Below are 15,948 nucleotides of genomic sequence, written 5' to 3'. Positions count from 1 at the left end.
GGTTCTGAGATCGAGCCCTGCATCAGACTCCCTGCTCGGTGTGGGTGTCTGGTTCTCCCTCTGCCTTTCCCCCCTGCTTGTGCTCTCTTGCTCTTTCTCAAAATAAATAATATCTTTAAAAAAAAAAAAAAAGGACAAACCAAATGCTGTTAAGAAGTGTAGTAACTGGAACTCTCAAATATCACTAATGGAGTGTAAAATGGTACAACACTTTGGAAAACAGGCAGCCTTTTTTTTTTTTTTAAGGGAGAGCGAGTGAGCGAGCGAAGGTGAGCAGAGGGTGGGGCAGAGAATCTCAAAAGACACCCCGCTGAGCTGGGAGCCTGACGCAGGGCTAGAGCTCACAATCCTGAGGTCATGACCTGAGCTGAAATCAAGAGTTGGCCGCTTACCTTAAACTGAGGCACCCAGGCGCCCCAGACAGGCAGCTTTTTAATAAAATTAAATATGTTATCTATTTCACCCCTTAACAATTTTACTCCTAGATATTTATCGAGGAGAAGTGAAATCCTATGTGTGCAAAGGAGTTAAGAATGTTAATACTAGTCAACGATAAAGCTGGGGGACGGGAATGTAGATACCAGTTTTATTCGTAATAGCTAAAAACTAGAAATAAATCAACAGGATAAGTGGTGGTGTATTCATATGATGAAATACTCCTGGGAAATAAAAGGGAACCAACTATATTACACACAACATGGATGACTCTCAAAAATCTGTTGAGCAAAAGAAACCAGAAGAGTAGATACTATGTTATTTCATTTTTATGACATCCTAGAACGGGCAAAACAAACCTTTAGTGATAGAAATCAGAACAGTGACTGCCTCTGCAGGGGGCAGGGGGTGGGACAGGAGAGCAGGATCCTTCATTGAATGGAAGGCAGCATGAGAAACTTTCTGTGATGATGGAAATGTTCTATATATTTATTGATGGTTTTGAGTGTACAGAATTGTCAAAACTCATAGAATTGCATACTTAAGTTCTACACATTTTATGCAAAGTATGCTGTAAATTAACAGCAACAACAAAAAATGGATCTAAACAGCTAGGTCATGGACTTGCTGCATTTTAGTGTCTGTCACATTCTGGAATATGCTTTCCATTCTATGAGCTTCCTCCTTCATATCTACTTCGCTCTGGAACCAAATCGAAATACACTTGTTTGTCATGGGCTTCTAGGCCTCCACAGGATTCAGGACCTTGGCTCCATGTACGGTTCTGCACGGAGGCTTGGGCATCATCTCCAGGAACCACGCCAGATCTGATCACAACGTCCAACATTCCAGTGGTTATGGTTATTACTGCCATCGATGGCCTGATGGCAGTTGTCCTTATTACCAAATTCTAAAGAAGAAAATCTTACTTTGTGCACTTGGACACCAGCTTGAGTGATTTGGCTACTGGCTTTGTGCAAGGTCTGCTCAGCAGCTCTATTTGTGAGTGAATTTCTGAGTCTCATCTTTCCAGAGGAACTGTTTCTTTGGTCTCATCATTTGCCTTTATTCTCTTTATAAAGTAGTCCCACCTCGTGTCCATCAAATAGAATGTGCTGTAGCAGCCATCCAGCCCGATCCAGCAGGAACAGTCTGACACATCGCACAGGGGCAATCATCCCACTTAGCAGTTAGTCTTCCGGAGGCACGGTGCTTTAGTGCCCTCTATTCTCTTGCTTTCTGACCTTGTCCCAAACTGTCTCATTACAGTGGACAACTAAGCCTTCTCATAGCCCAGCCAGGCCCCTCTGACCAGCAAAGATGGAAGCCTCTGTCTGCTCACCAATATTCTTCTTCCCTGAGAGTGCTCTGTATATATAAATGAATTTGATAATTTTTTCATCACTGTATATTTTTTATTTATTAATTATTTTTACTAACATATAATGTATTATTTGCCCCAGGGGTACAGGTCTGTGAATCATCAGGCTTACACACTTCACAGCACTCACCTTATCACATAACCTCCCCAATGTCCATAACCCCACCACCCTCTCCACAGCCCCTCCTCCCAGCAACCCTTAGTTTGTTTCGTGAGATTAAGGTTTGTCTCCCTCCCGATCCCATCTTGTTTCATTCTTTCCTTCTCTACCTCCCACACCCCCCCCCACTCTGCCTCTCAAATTCCTCATATCAGGGAGATCATATGATAATTGTCTTTCTCTGCTTGACTTATTTCGCTCAGCATAATACCCTCTAGTTTCATCCACATTGTTGCAAATGACAAGATTTCATTTCTTTTGATGGCCGCATAGTATTCCACCGTGTACACACACACACTTTTTTTTTTTTTTAAGATTTTATTTATTTATTTGACAGAGATCACAAGTAGGCAGAGAGGCAGGCAGAGAGAGAGGGGGGAAGCAGGCTTCCCACTGAGCAGAGAACCCGATGCGGGGCTCAATCCCAGGACCCCGGGATCATGACCCGAGCCGAAGGCAGAGGCTTAACCCGCTGAGCCACCCAGACGCCCCTCACACCACATCTTCTTTATCCGTTCGTCTGTTGATGGACATCTAGGTTCTTTCCTTCAGATCTGTATATTTATTTTTTAACAGCTCTGACATTTCATATGTTAAAGAGAAGACACCACTGGTCTCCTTAGTACAGGTATAGCTCATTTGGGGGTTTTGTTGTTGTTGTTTTCTTGTTTTTTCATAAGTTGGAGGTCTGTGGCAACCCTGCATCAGGCAAGCCTATTGATGCCACTGTTCCAACAGCATTTGCTCAGTTTGTGTTTCTGTACCACATTTTGGTAAGTCTTACAATATTTCAAATGTTTTCATTATTATTATATTTATAATGCTGGTGATCAGTGATCTTTTTTTTCCTTTTATTGTCCTGTATGACCTTTTATTAGGTATGAAGACTTCCAATCATGTCACCTAGGGACCATTTTACCGGCGGCTCTGTTTGGCCGCCAGTCTCGTCTCTCTCTTCAGCAATGGTGGGGCAGATATCCTTTCCACGGGGAAGAGAAATCTATAGTTTGTTGCCTTTGCCAGTATCAAAAATGTTGGTAGTTGGGTAGCAAAGCTGTTGCTAATGGCATCTTCCATGTGAACAATATCAAACCAACTGGGGTGTCTCTCTCTGTTGGTGATCACACCAGTATTTCCCAGGTTAGCACCCCCAGTCACCATACACAGATTACCAGTGTCAAACTTGATGAAATCAGTAATCTTTCCAGTTTCCAGATCAATCTGGATAGCATCATTCACCTTGATGAGGGGATCAGGATAGCGGATGGTACGAACCTCGTAAGTCACCAGATGGGGGATTCCTTTTGTCCCCACAAAGATCTTTCTCACTTTGCACAACTTGTACTTGGCCTCAAGTGTAATGCGATGAAGAGCTTGGTGTCACAGATCAGAAGGAAATTCTCCCCAGTCTTGTCGATGCTGACGACAGCCATAAAGCCAGCTGGGTAGGTCATATCAGTTTGGACCTTGCCATCAATCTTAATAAAACCCTCCATACAGATCTTCTTTACTTCATCTCCTGTTAGGGCATACTTAAGTCTGTTCCTTAGGAAAATGATGAGAGGGAGACATTCTCTCAACTTATAGGGACAAGCAGATGGGTGAGGAGCAAAACACATTGGTCAGTTTATCCAGCATCCAATGCTTTGGCACTGCTACACGCCTCAGGTGCTTCTTGGGACCACAAGCCATGGCTGTGCTAGGCACAAAAAGAGGACTGCCTCCTTCTGGTACTGGAGAAAAGAGGGTTGGAGGCTGTGTGCCGATCGGTGATCTTTGATATTACTATTATATTGTTTCCTTGAGACCCAACAATGTTGAAATTAGGCCAATTAATAACTCTACAATGGCCTCCAAGTGTTCAAGTGAAAGGAAGAGTTGTGTGTCTCTCACTTTATAAATCAAAAGCTAGAAATGATTATGTTTAATGAGGAAAGCATGTCGAAAGAGGAAATGGGCCAAAACCTAAGCTTCTTGCACGTAAGTTAGCCAAACTGTGAATTCAAAGGTAGAGTTCTCAAAGGAAGTTAAAAGTGCTACTCCAGTGAAGAATGATAAAAAGTAAAAGAGCCTTATTGTTGATATGGAGGAAGTTAAAGTGGTCTGGATAGAAGGTCAAACCAGCCACAACATTCCCTTAAGCCAAACCCTAATCCAGAGCAAGACCCCAAGTCTCAATTCTATGAGGGCTGAGAGAGGTGAGGAAGCTGCAGAAGAAAAGTCTGGAGCTAGCAGAGGTTGGGTCATGAGGTTTAAGGAATGAATCCATCTTCATAACATCAAAGTGCAGGAAGAAGCAGCACGTTCTGACAGAGAAGCTGCAGCAAGTTCTCCAGAAGTTCCAGCTAAGATCATTCATGAAGGCAGCTACACTGAACAAGAGATTTTCAACAGAGATGAAACAGTTGTACATTGGAAGAAGATGCCATCCAGAACTTTCATAGTTGGAGAGAAGTCAGTGCCTGGCTTCAAAACTTCAAAGGACAGGCTGACTCCCTTGTTGGGGGCAAATGCAGCTGGTGACTTCAAGCTGAAGCCATTTACCATTCCTCAGATCCTAGGGCCCTTATGAGTTACAGTAAATCTACTGTACCTATGCTCTATCAGTGGAACAACAAAGCCTGGATGACAGACAGCACATCTGTTTACAGCACGGTTTACTGAATATTTTAAGCCCACCGTCGAGACCTACTGCTCAGAGAAGAAGACTCCTTTCAAAATATGACTGCTCATTGACAGTGCACCTGGTCACCCGAGAGCTCTGATGGACAACATCAATGTTTCCATGCCTGCTAACACAACACCCATTCTGTGGCTTGTGGATCAAGGAGTAATTTCAACTTTTGAGTGATCTCATTTAAGAAATACATTTCCTAAGGCTATAGCTGCCATAGTTTCTCCTCTAATGGATCTGGACAAAGTAAACTGAAAACCTTCTGAAAGGATTCAGCATTCTATATGACAAGAACAGTTGTGATTCATGAGAAGATGTTAGAATATCGACACGAGCGGAAGTTTAGAAGAAGTGCGTTCCAAACTTCAAGGATGACTTTGAGGAGTTCAAGACTTCATGCAGGAAGTAACTGCAGACAGGGTGGGACAAGCAAGAGAACTAGAATTAGAAGTGGAGCTTAAAGATGTGACTGGGTGGCTGCAATCTCATGATCAAACTTGAAGGGATACGGAGCTGCTTCTCATGGCTGGGCAAAGAAACCCATTTCTTGAGAATGGGTTTACCTTATCCTTACCTTACCCCTGCTAAGGATGCTGTGAATATTTGTTGAAATGACAACAAAGGATTTAGAATATTCTGTAAATTTAGTTTGAAAAGACTGACTCGAACTTTGAAAATTCTTCTACCGTGAGTAAAATGCTATCAATCAGTATCACATGCCACAGAGAAATTGTTCATGAAAGGAAGAGTGAATTAATGTGGCAAACGTCACTGTTGTCCTATTTTAAGAAATTGCCACAACTAGCCCACCCTTCGGTAGCCACCACCCTGGTCAGTCGGCAACCATCAGCATTGAGGCCAGACCCTCTACCAGCAAAAAGATTATGACTTGACTGGCTGAAAGCTCAGATATGGTTCCATTTTTTAGCAATAAAGTATTTTTAAATTTATGTATATACATTGTTTCTTTTTAAAAACTTAATGTTGGGACGCCTGGGTGGCTCAGTTGGTTGGGCAGCTGCCTTCGGCTCAGGTCATGATCCCAGCGTCCTGGGATCGAGTCCCACATTGGGCTCCTTGCTCGTCGGGGAGCCTGCTTCTCCCTCTGCCTCTGCCTGCCACTCTGTCTGCCTGGACTCACTCTCTCTCCCTCTCTCTCTCTGGCAAATAAATAAATAAAATCTTAAAAATAAAATAAAATAAAATAAAAACTTAATGCTATTGCACATTTAACAGACTATGGTATAGTGTAAACATAACTTCTATATGCACTGGGAAACCAAAATATTCATTTGACTTGCTCTGTTGTGATATTCACTTTATTGCAGTGGTCTGGAAATGAACCTCCAATATTACTGAGCTTTCTCTGTAGAGAGCGATCTTAGGCAGAGTACTGAATTGAAGGGTTAGTGACATGCTCTGATGCTCTTTGGAAGTAACAAATCTGCCCTTTGGCTGTTGGCTACTTGGGATCAGGAGAATACTGTGGTGGGCCTCAGTGGTCCCGAGTCAGGACTCTATAGAATAAATAAACTTAGATACGACTAGAGAAATAAATGCCACTGTCCTTTTTATTTTAATTGTAAAGAAGAACTAAATAATGCTATTTTGGTATTAAGACTGTCAGCTGATTCCTGTTAAAAGAGGACAGACAACCAACAGGTAATTTTCCTTTCTAAATTTCCTTTCCTTTCTAAATTCTAAAGGAATCTGAATCACTATTTCTCCTGAAAAATATTTCAGTGAGTTATTACCTAATTTGCAGTATTCGAAGATAAACAATCCATGGCTTATATACAATTAAGATTCCTTAAAAAATCCAGACTCTGAAATATAAATTTATTGGCTTAACAGTGCCTGAGTTATTAATCTATTAGACTACAAAATACTACAACAGTGTTTTGCACTACATGAAAACTTAGGTTTAGGAATTTTTGCTCTTACCAAGAGCACAGCCCATAGAAACACCTTTTCATGATCTGGTGTTTCAAGCATTCATAAATTCCCTATTAAGCCAAAAAGGAAACCCCATTAATGGTCAGTTTATGTTTGAGTTTATAGGTACCATCAATATAAACTGTCTACATAAAATTGAGAAGCCAAGAAGGAATTTTCTTTTTTTCTTGAAGAGAAATAAATTTAAGGCTGTAATTTATTCTCTGCGACTTTTTTTTTTTTTAAGATTTTATTTATTTATTTGACAGAGAGAGATCACAAGCAGGCAGAGAGGCAAGCCAGTGGGGGGAGGGGGTGGGAAGCAGCCTCCCTGCTGAGCAGAGAGCCCGATGCAGGGCTCCATCCCAAGACCCTGAGACCATGACCTGAGCTGAAGGCAGAGGCTTAACCCACTGAGCCACCCAGGCGCCCAATTCTTTTTTTTTTTTAAACTGTTATTTATTTTATTATATTTGGTTAGCTACTATATAGTTCATCGTTAGTTTTTGATTTAGTGTTCAATGATTCATTAGTTACACATAACACCCAGTGCTCATCACAACACGTTCTGCAAGTCATTCTAATCATATGTATTGTACCTGAGAAGTTATGTTTACAGGAAAAACAGATCTACTCATTTAATTGCTAGAGAGAAATGCATCATGTTAGCACAACAAATGGAAAAAGGTACTCAACCGGGAATCAGTAGAGCTAGCTAGGTTTTGCTTTAGGCTCTGCCATACCTGTATGACCTTAGGCAAATCATTTACCCTCTGAGCTCTGGTGTGCAGACTCTTCTGTGGTTTAACGGGATGAGCTTGCAATTAGGAGAGAGGCCCCTAGATGGTGCTGTTGTTCTGACTTAGGCTTTGTATTTTTTTTCCCCCTCTAGCATTACAGTGAAGTAAAAAAGCATAGGTTAGAAAACGTTTTCTTCTTAGTTCTGAAAAAATTCACTCTTAAGTATTCAAAACGGCATTGAGTTATGAATCATAAGGCCCATGTGCATGTGGCATTAATTAAAAGGAATTAACCATAAAAAGGAATAAACCATTAATGATTATAATGAATATCTCCTATTATAATTAGCCCAAATATCCATCAATATTTCTCTAGATATATGTATCTAGGCCTAAGAAACTGAATAAAAACCAAAAAAATTACCTTTAAGAGTTGATGGATAACAAATACTATAGAAGAGTATTGTGTTTTTTTCGAATGCTAGTTCTAACAAAAAATCTTGACAAAAACTGATGGTTTTTCACTATGAATATTTCAGGCTATATTTAAAAACCTGTGATTTCCACAAGCACAATGACAGATACATTGCATTACCCCCCACCCCGCTCAGCTATGTAAACAAGGACATCTTTTTTTAAAAAAATCTACTTGAAGTATTTCAAAAGGATGAGAATAATGTATTAAATGACTTCTCTAGTTTCAACCCACTACCGACAAAGGATTTGAAGATTCTAGTTTGAGTAGGCTTTGGATGTACACTATCAGATTTCATCTAAAATTATGGAAAGGAAAAGTAATACATTCTTATTTCTCCCCTATGAAATTCACTGAGTATAAAAATTAGGTTTAATCAATACAGAGAATAAGGAGGTACCTATGAAAACCCATCCTGAGCAACATCCTGGCCTCTCGTCAGTTGAGTGGGTAATAAGTGGCAAGCAAAAAAGGTGCCTTGAAGGAGTGAAATGATACAAAACAGAATTTTGTTTCAATAAAAACTTTTGTCAACAAGTTAAAGAGGTAAGATATTAGATCTTGGTGTATCCAAGATAGTATTGCTGTGTGTGAAATCTTTCCATCCAACCAACCAATCTACCAATTATCCAACCAACCAACCAACCAACCAACCAACCGTTTATTGAGCCCTGTATGGTGCAAAGGGCTGGAGACATCTCCATTCTCAAAAAATTCAGTCTAGTATGAGAAAAGGACTTTGAAAAGTTCATTTCAGTTTATTATAGTGTCAAGTAGATTTACAACTATTGCACTTATCATTCTGCTAACACAAGGCCAAAATTTAAGAGGGATATTTTTCTCCAATAAAGCTAGGCTTTCACGATCTTTGATATATGATGTCACAATTATAGGCAAAATAATATACCTCATGTCCTATTCCAGACACATCCCCCACTTCCAGCTGTTGTGCATCTTACTGCAAATAAGAATTTACTTGAGATAATACTCTAAGTCATTCATTTCTCATGAAATTACTCTTAAGTGAGATTTGACAAGTTTTCTTTATAATGTCCTCTAACCAAAATGTATGAAAAACAGCTCCCATACTCCAAAATCAATTATAACCATGTAACTGAAAAATGAAATTCTATCAAAGACAAAGTAAACATCTCCTCCCTTACAGAACCCCACAGGGTGTTCAAATAATTGTTGACAACTGGCTGCCAAACTTTTTGGACAGTGGGAAATAATGACAAAAGCTAAAAAGTGGCCAAGCATATGAAACTCTTCTCAAAAATGGAAGAAAACCGTGAGGGCTGTTGGGGAAGTGTTTTACATTTCCAATGAAATTCTATTCCATTGATCTGTTTGGAAGATTGTCTTCGACCTATTTGGCTTAAGCCCATAAACTGTAATTGATTCAATCACGTAAAGAACCACTTTTATCTTAAGTCTGGAATGCATAACAAATGGATAGCAGGAAAGTGTTTTTTTAAATTACACTAATAATTTGTGCAGGAATAAACTGGGGATAAAAACCCAAAGAAGTATCAGCCTTGGGTCTTCTTCAGTTATTTTTCATTCTGATTATAAGGAAGAAACGAGCTGTGGGGGTCTGGCATTTTCTGTCTTAACAGTTGCACTGTATTCTGAGATATATGTGATTCATAATGTACCACTATAACAAGACACAGGTTTTTATGTATTACTGGGGTAACACAAAGAAAATGAATTTTTCTTTGGGTACCAGTAATTGTCAAAAGAATGATTGCAGATTCAGAAAAATGTGCTTTATAATAACCCTGTTAGCATGAAGTATACATGGAAGAAAGAAGGTGTGGCCGGTATGTGGAAGGGTTAGTTGTATTAGCAAGGCATTTCAGGATGGTTTTGGTTCTTTTGACTAAGATACATCAAATTCTAACCCCTTTTAAATCCTTGGACAAAGGGAAAAATACTTAGTAACAAAAGAAGCATTTGATAAGCACGAGCTGATTTACTAAGTGCTTATAAAGGCTCCAGCTAGTTAATAGACTGCCCCACAGGAAGCAAAGATTTGCCCTGGTAATAAGGATAATGGGCTTAAATGGTTAGAACTAATTTGAATGTCAAAAATGAAATTTAGATTACCAACCATGTCCTGACAGTTACAGCACAGAGAATATCAAATTATCAAATGTCCTCTTTTTAAACTAAAGTGAAAAATGAAGAAGCATGGTTAATTTCCTGGTGTTGAGGTCAAGATGTCCAAGTGCAACCTCTGCTCATAAGCCTCCCCATGCCGTCACACCACCTGACGCTTTCCCTGGGGGAAGTGTGTACCTGCCTTGCTGATCCCACCAGACGTCCTCCCTGGTAGGACACCAGGGTGGTTCACGGGTGTTCACGTGCATGTTTCTACTGTGAATGAAAGCGGACTACAAAACCTGGACATATTCTGCTTTCAGAAAATTCTAGTGTACCATGTAGAGCACAGATATTTCTTTCAGTTTACAAAAATAGTGCAAAAACGTATCTGATAGTCAAAATAATAGTTCAAGTGAATGCTTATGCCAAAGAACACAGTCAATCTTCACCTTTAGCTGACTTGCAAAAACTGAACGTAGTTTTTGGGAAATATTCCAGATTTTCCCATTAGTTCTCCACTCATCCAGTCATCATCTACAGATTCCAGCTCTGTTATGATGTCTCCAGCCTGTCAGAAGACAAAAATCGGAAAGAATGATTATTTTCTGTTGCGAATAAGTGTGGAAAGCAGCCTCCTTGAAGAGGCATGGTTAATCTTCTCTTGATGTCACTCGCTGATCTTGATCTGTGGGTTACATGATAGGCCACACAGATGATGGAGACCTATGACACCCTCTGCTTGTATGCCTCTTCTCAGAGCCTCTTCCTTCACCATTGTCACCCTTACTGCACTATTATTTTCCCACTTGCATTTTGTGTCCCCCAAATTCACTACTCCTAATCTCAAATTCTTCTTTAAGAACAGTCCTAGATGTCATATATGTTACATATAGATTTTTCATGTTAACAATTACTTCCTGAGCACGCAGTATGTGTCAGACCCTGTTCTGAGTATTATGGACACAGCAAGGAATAAGGACTTAGTTTTATTTATTTATTTATTTATTTTTTAAAAGATTTTATTTATTTATTTGACAGAGATCACAAGTAGGCGGAGAGGCAGGCAGAGAGAGAGAGGAGGAAGCAGGCTCCCTGCTGAGCTCAGAGCCCGATGCGGGGCTCGATCCCGAGACCCTGGGATCATGACCTGAGCCGAAGGCAGAGGCTTTAACCCACTGAGCCACCCAGGCCCCCAAGGACCTCATTTTAGAGTAGGGAGGCAAATAAATAAGCTGGCCCAAGATGACAGAAAGTGGGGTTCACATCTCATTAGTTCCAGTCAGGGAACACCCCCCAGAAGGTGACATTTAAGCGAAGACTTGAAGGTAAGAGAGCCCATGTGTTTACCATAGGTAGTTCTACTCTGTGTACTTTACAGGAATTAACTCGCTTAAACAACACCACAGTCCTAGAGGTGGACACTGTTATTTTGCTGTTTGAGAGAGAACTTTTTTTTAAAAAGATTTTATCCATTTATTTGACAGACAGAGATCACAAGTAGGCAGAGAGGCAGACAGAGAGAGAGGAGGAAGCAGGCTCTCTGCTGAGCAGAGAGCCTGATTCGGGGCTCCATCCCAGGACTCTGGGATCATGACCTAGGCCGAAGGCAGAGGCCTTAACCCACTGACCCACCCAGGCGCCCCATGAGAGAGATATTTTTATGGACTTCTTCATTTTAAATCTCTCTGAAGCTCAGAGAGATTCAACAGCTTCCTCACGGTTGCATGTCTAGTCAGTGGTAGGGTCAGGAGTCCAGTCCAGTGCGATTTCAGGGCCGGTGTTGCTAACCATTGGGATACATGGCCGTCACAATTTACAGTGGACTTTTTACTTTTATCATTGCCTTTTCTCAACATCCTGAGCATTTTGTACTGTACATTCATTCCTCCACATAATGGTATCCTCCTTTACCACTTAGTTCTTTCCATGCTTCTATGGTCTAACAATCAAATTTATATTCACTCCTGTCTTTAAAGAGCTTCTCCCTGACTCAGAACATCTGATTTACCCTCATCAAGTTAGTCAAAGGGACTATGTGTCTTATTCGTGCGTGAATTATAATTCCTCAACAGATGAGGACATCATTTTTGAAATTTTCTCTTGAAACTATTTTGTTCTTTATGGATTCTAACCATTTCTTAGAATCTGGACTTAAGATTCTATAATGGTTCAGGGGCGCCTGGGTGGCTCAGTGGGTTTGCCCGCTGCCTTCGGCTCAGGTCATGATCTCGGAGTCCTGGGATAGAGCCCCGTGTCGGGCTCTCTGCTCAGTGGGGAGCCTGCTTCCTCCTCTCTCCCTGCCTGCCTCTCTGCCTGCTTGTGATCTCTCTGTCAAATAAATAAATAAATGGAATCTTTAAAAAAAAAAAAAAAAGATTCTATAATGGTTCAGGATGACCCTGGCTACTTTTAAGAATATCTTTATCAGGCTAAATGGATTTTATTTATAGCACTATACACTGCCCTCTGTAAAAATGGTTTGATTTAAGGCCTTTCTTTATGGAAAATAGAAGGGGAAAATGCTGACTATCAAATGTCATTAATTTACTTTACTCTGCCAAAATCTGTAAAAATTCTGGCTGTTCAAAGTTTCTATTATAAATAAGTTCCTTCTGGTTCCTAAATTATAACATAATAGTTAAATGAAACCATTTTTTTTTTTTTTTTGGCTCTGGTCTATACGTACATACTATGTCAGTTTTCTGATGGTGAGGAAAATTTCTTTTTCAAAAAAAGTTCTACTAATATTCTGTGAATATTTAATAAAATATTAAAGATTAACAATGAATCCCTTAAGCTAAAAAAACTCAGGAACGACCCTGTTTATATTCAGTCATTTGTAAAATGAAGACACCCTATTTTCTGGAGAATACTGTGAATTCTGTTAATGACACTGACATAACTTAAACAAAGGCCAAAATAACATCCAAAAAGTTTGAATCCAGATTGTTCACTTGCAGTAGCATTTTACATAACAATAAAAAGAATTAACTTTGAGCCACCGATTCCCATGACTGAAAAAGATGAGGGCAACAGTTTCCAAACATTTGGATTTTGAGAACCAAGAAATTAAGGAGAAAAAAAAGGGAACTGATACAAGGTTACCAAATTATAATTCTGCATAATAAACAGTATTTACTCACAGCATTTTATAAGAGAAATGACATTTTAATATGAAAAGGAAGAAATTCCCAGAAGAATGGAAAACTCCATAACAAAATAGGAAAGTTAGCGACTTTCTACTGACTTACCTCCGCATGCCCCTTACTCCACGACTTCCCAGCATCATCTTCATCTCCCTTGTTTTGTTTTTGATAGCTGTTGGGGTACCCACTGTGGTTTTTTTTTTTTTTTTTTTAAGATTTTATTTATTTGACAGACAGAGATTACAAGTAGGCAGAGAGGCAGAGAGGGTGGGGGGGAAGCAGGCTCCCTGCTGAGCAGAGAGCCCGATGCGGGGCTCGATCCCAGGACTCTGGGATCATGACCTGAGCTGAAGGCAGAAGCTTAACCCACTGAGCCACCCAGGTGCCCCGGTACCCACTGTTTTAAGTCTCATCTTCTCCAATCACTCCCTGATGATTTAATTTTTTCTATGGCAACTCTGCCTCTGGCTGAGTATCCGGTGACAGAGAACTTCCCAGCATCTGGCGCAGGCTGCTCTGATGGCAACTGAAGAAAACCCATCCTCTTTCCTCTTGGAACAGTCCCAAAGTCCTGTCCTGAGTGCCTTCCTCTGACCATGGTCAGAGGAAATATTCTGTTCTTACTCTTTAAAAAACAAACAAAAAAGAACAAAAAAAAAAGAGGAGGTACTTCTTCGGTCAAGTAAAATTGAATATTAGGCTGCTAAAAACAAAAAACAAAAACAACACATTGGCAGGGGCACCTGGCTGACTCAGTCAGAAGACTGTGCAACTCTTGATCTTAGGGGCATGAGTTCAAGTGCCACGCTGGGTGTAGAGATGACTTAAATAAATAAATAAATAAGCCTTCGCATAGGAGCATAACCTTTTGGGATCATTTCCCCAAAGTCTAGTCAGTATCTTCGTAGACAAGACTCCAGTGTTTTACAAAGCCTGCTGCCGTGGCCAGCTGTGGCAGGAACCATCGGATTCTTCCATTGATTTCGAAGACATGATAGTAGCAGGCTACAAAGGCCATGGAGAGAATTATCCTTCACTAGGGCTACCAATGAAAATTCCAGTATTGTTGAGCTCAGATGTTACAAGGCCGAGGAATGAGGAATTTGTTTGGGGACTGTAGGGTGGTAAGGTTTTAAGTACTTAAATACCTTGCTGATAATTTAAATGTGCCCTATTCACCTTCTCTAATCCTATCCGTTAGAGTTAGGGTCTAAGATCTGTTCATTCCTGACTAATAATCAAGACTCCACCCAAATGTTCCCCTCTTTGATTCTTTGATTGGAAGACACTTCAAAATTTACAACCATTTAATGCAGTTACAAAAAGATACATATTCTGACCTTGAAGGAAAGTTCATCTTCATTCTCCCCATGGAAATCATACAAGGCTTTGGCCTTCTTCCCCTTCAATGCCAAAGCAGACATACTTTTTGCCTCTGCTGTGAAGACACCAAAAATCCAAATATACAGAGAGAGACACTGGACTAAAACACAAATCAAACATTTCAAGAAGCCCCCCTTCTCATTCCTGGGACAGAATAATTTCAATTAATTTTGTATTTATTTAACTTGCAAAAAGATGATGTTTTCTTACCAGGAATAAAACTAGACAGCATACATTTAGTAGACAAAATTAGCCATTATTAAGTGAAGGCATTTTTGTCTTTATTTTCCCCCCAAAACAAGAGAGTTTGCATACATTTATGAATCAACTCTTTCAAATACAGGGAAGCAAGTTAAACTGAGCATGGCCAGAGGGGAAAGGAGTATCTACCATTTCCAAAGGTCTTAGGCTCCCCTTCGAGAGAAAGTCATTTCTGCAGTTGCCATACCTGGGCAGGGCCGCACGAAGACTGCTGGGAAGATCCCCTCCCTGTCACGCAGTCTGCCCTTGTACCAGTCAGAGTCCACACGCTCAAGGATCAGGATCCGGTCTCCCCTCCGGAAGGATAAGTCATCACCGGTCTCTGCTGTAAAACTGTGAAGGGCTTCACACCATTTTCCAGAAAGACTATCATCCTGTTACAAACCACAAGTTTGGTAAGAAATGTGAGATTTTATTTGACGTTGATTCCTACAAAGCTTAAAAAAGTAGTGGGGGAAAGAAAAAAGAAGAAAAGCTAAGGGGTTAAAGATTTCAAAGCCTGAAGGCTTCTTTAAATCACCCAAGACTTTATGTTTCCTACCAACTTTCAGAAATAAAAGCTTCCAATAACTTTTTTCTTAAAAGAGAATTCCAAATGACAGATATGATGAGATTTGCGGCTTTTTGGCCTTTAAGGTATACATACAATGCTTAAGCAAAACCTTTTTTCTAATTGTGATTTTTTAAAAAAATTTTATTCATTTATTTGACACACAGAGAGAGAAATCACAAGTAGGCAGAGAGGCAGGCAGAGAGAGAGGAGGAAGCAGGCTCTCTGCTGAGCAGAGAGCCCGATGCGGGACTCGATCCCAGGACCCTGGAATCATCATCTTAGCCAAAGGCAGAGGCTTAACCCACTGAGCCACCCAGGCACCATCTAATTGTGATCTTAAAATAACATCTGTAACATGAGTTACATTAAAAACGTTAGGTAAAAGCATATGGTGTTTACGTATAGTATTTATGACGCTTTGAAAAAATTCTGGTGAAGCATATAATTTTCAGTAAAGCTCTTCTTTACCTAAATTAGGAAGGCTGAGAATGGGCAGTCTGTTAATTCCAGATCTTTACCTGATTTACAGGCTATCAGATTCCATCACGTGGGACTTCATTATTCACACTTTTAATTTTATGAGGTATATAGTTAGCTTTAAGGCTGGCGCGGTAGTGACCCAAACATGGTGGGCTAGTATGAGGAAACGCTCCAACAAGAATGCTTTTACCTCACATCCAACAGAGGAAGGTTTTG

The 15,948-nt window shown here is 40.2% G+C and overlaps 1 protein-coding gene and 1 pseudogene across 6 annotated transcripts in view; both read right to left on the bottom strand.

The window, feature by feature from the left end:
• Positions 1–2,699: 2,699 nt before the first annotated feature.
• On the bottom strand, positions 2,700–3,876 carry LOC116866557 (annotated as a pseudogene).
• A 4,659-nt stretch (positions 3,877–8,535) lies between these two features.
• Positions 8,536–15,948, bottom strand: part of SH3D19 (SH3 domain containing 19) — a 172,196-nt gene continuing 164,783 nt past the window's right edge. For 5 of the 6 annotated variants that reach the window (XM_032855528.1, XM_032855530.1, XM_032855531.1 and 2 more), the window contains 3 exons: positions 14,887–15,073; positions 14,396–14,493; positions 8,536–10,477 (listed from right to left, as the gene is read on the bottom strand). In XM_032855528.1, the coding sequence (XP_032711419.1) occupies positions 10,361–10,477; positions 14,396–14,493; positions 14,887–15,073 (402 nt within the window). In that variant the 3' untranslated portion in view covers positions 8,536–10,360. The remainder of the gene's footprint in view (positions 10,478–14,395; positions 14,494–14,886; positions 15,074–15,948) is intronic. The other variant, XM_032855529.1, reaches the window with a different exon arrangement.

Source organism: Lontra canadensis, unplaced genomic scaffold (genome assembly GCF_010015895.1).
Source record: "Lontra canadensis isolate GAN:19392208 unplaced genomic scaffold, GSC_riverotter_1.0 scaffold10, whole genome shotgun sequence".
Taxonomy (NCBI): Eukaryota; Metazoa; Chordata; class Mammalia; order Carnivora; family Mustelidae; genus Lontra; species Lontra canadensis.
Note: the sequence above shows the minus strand (reverse complement) of the source record. Positions and strands in the feature narration are given on the sequence as shown.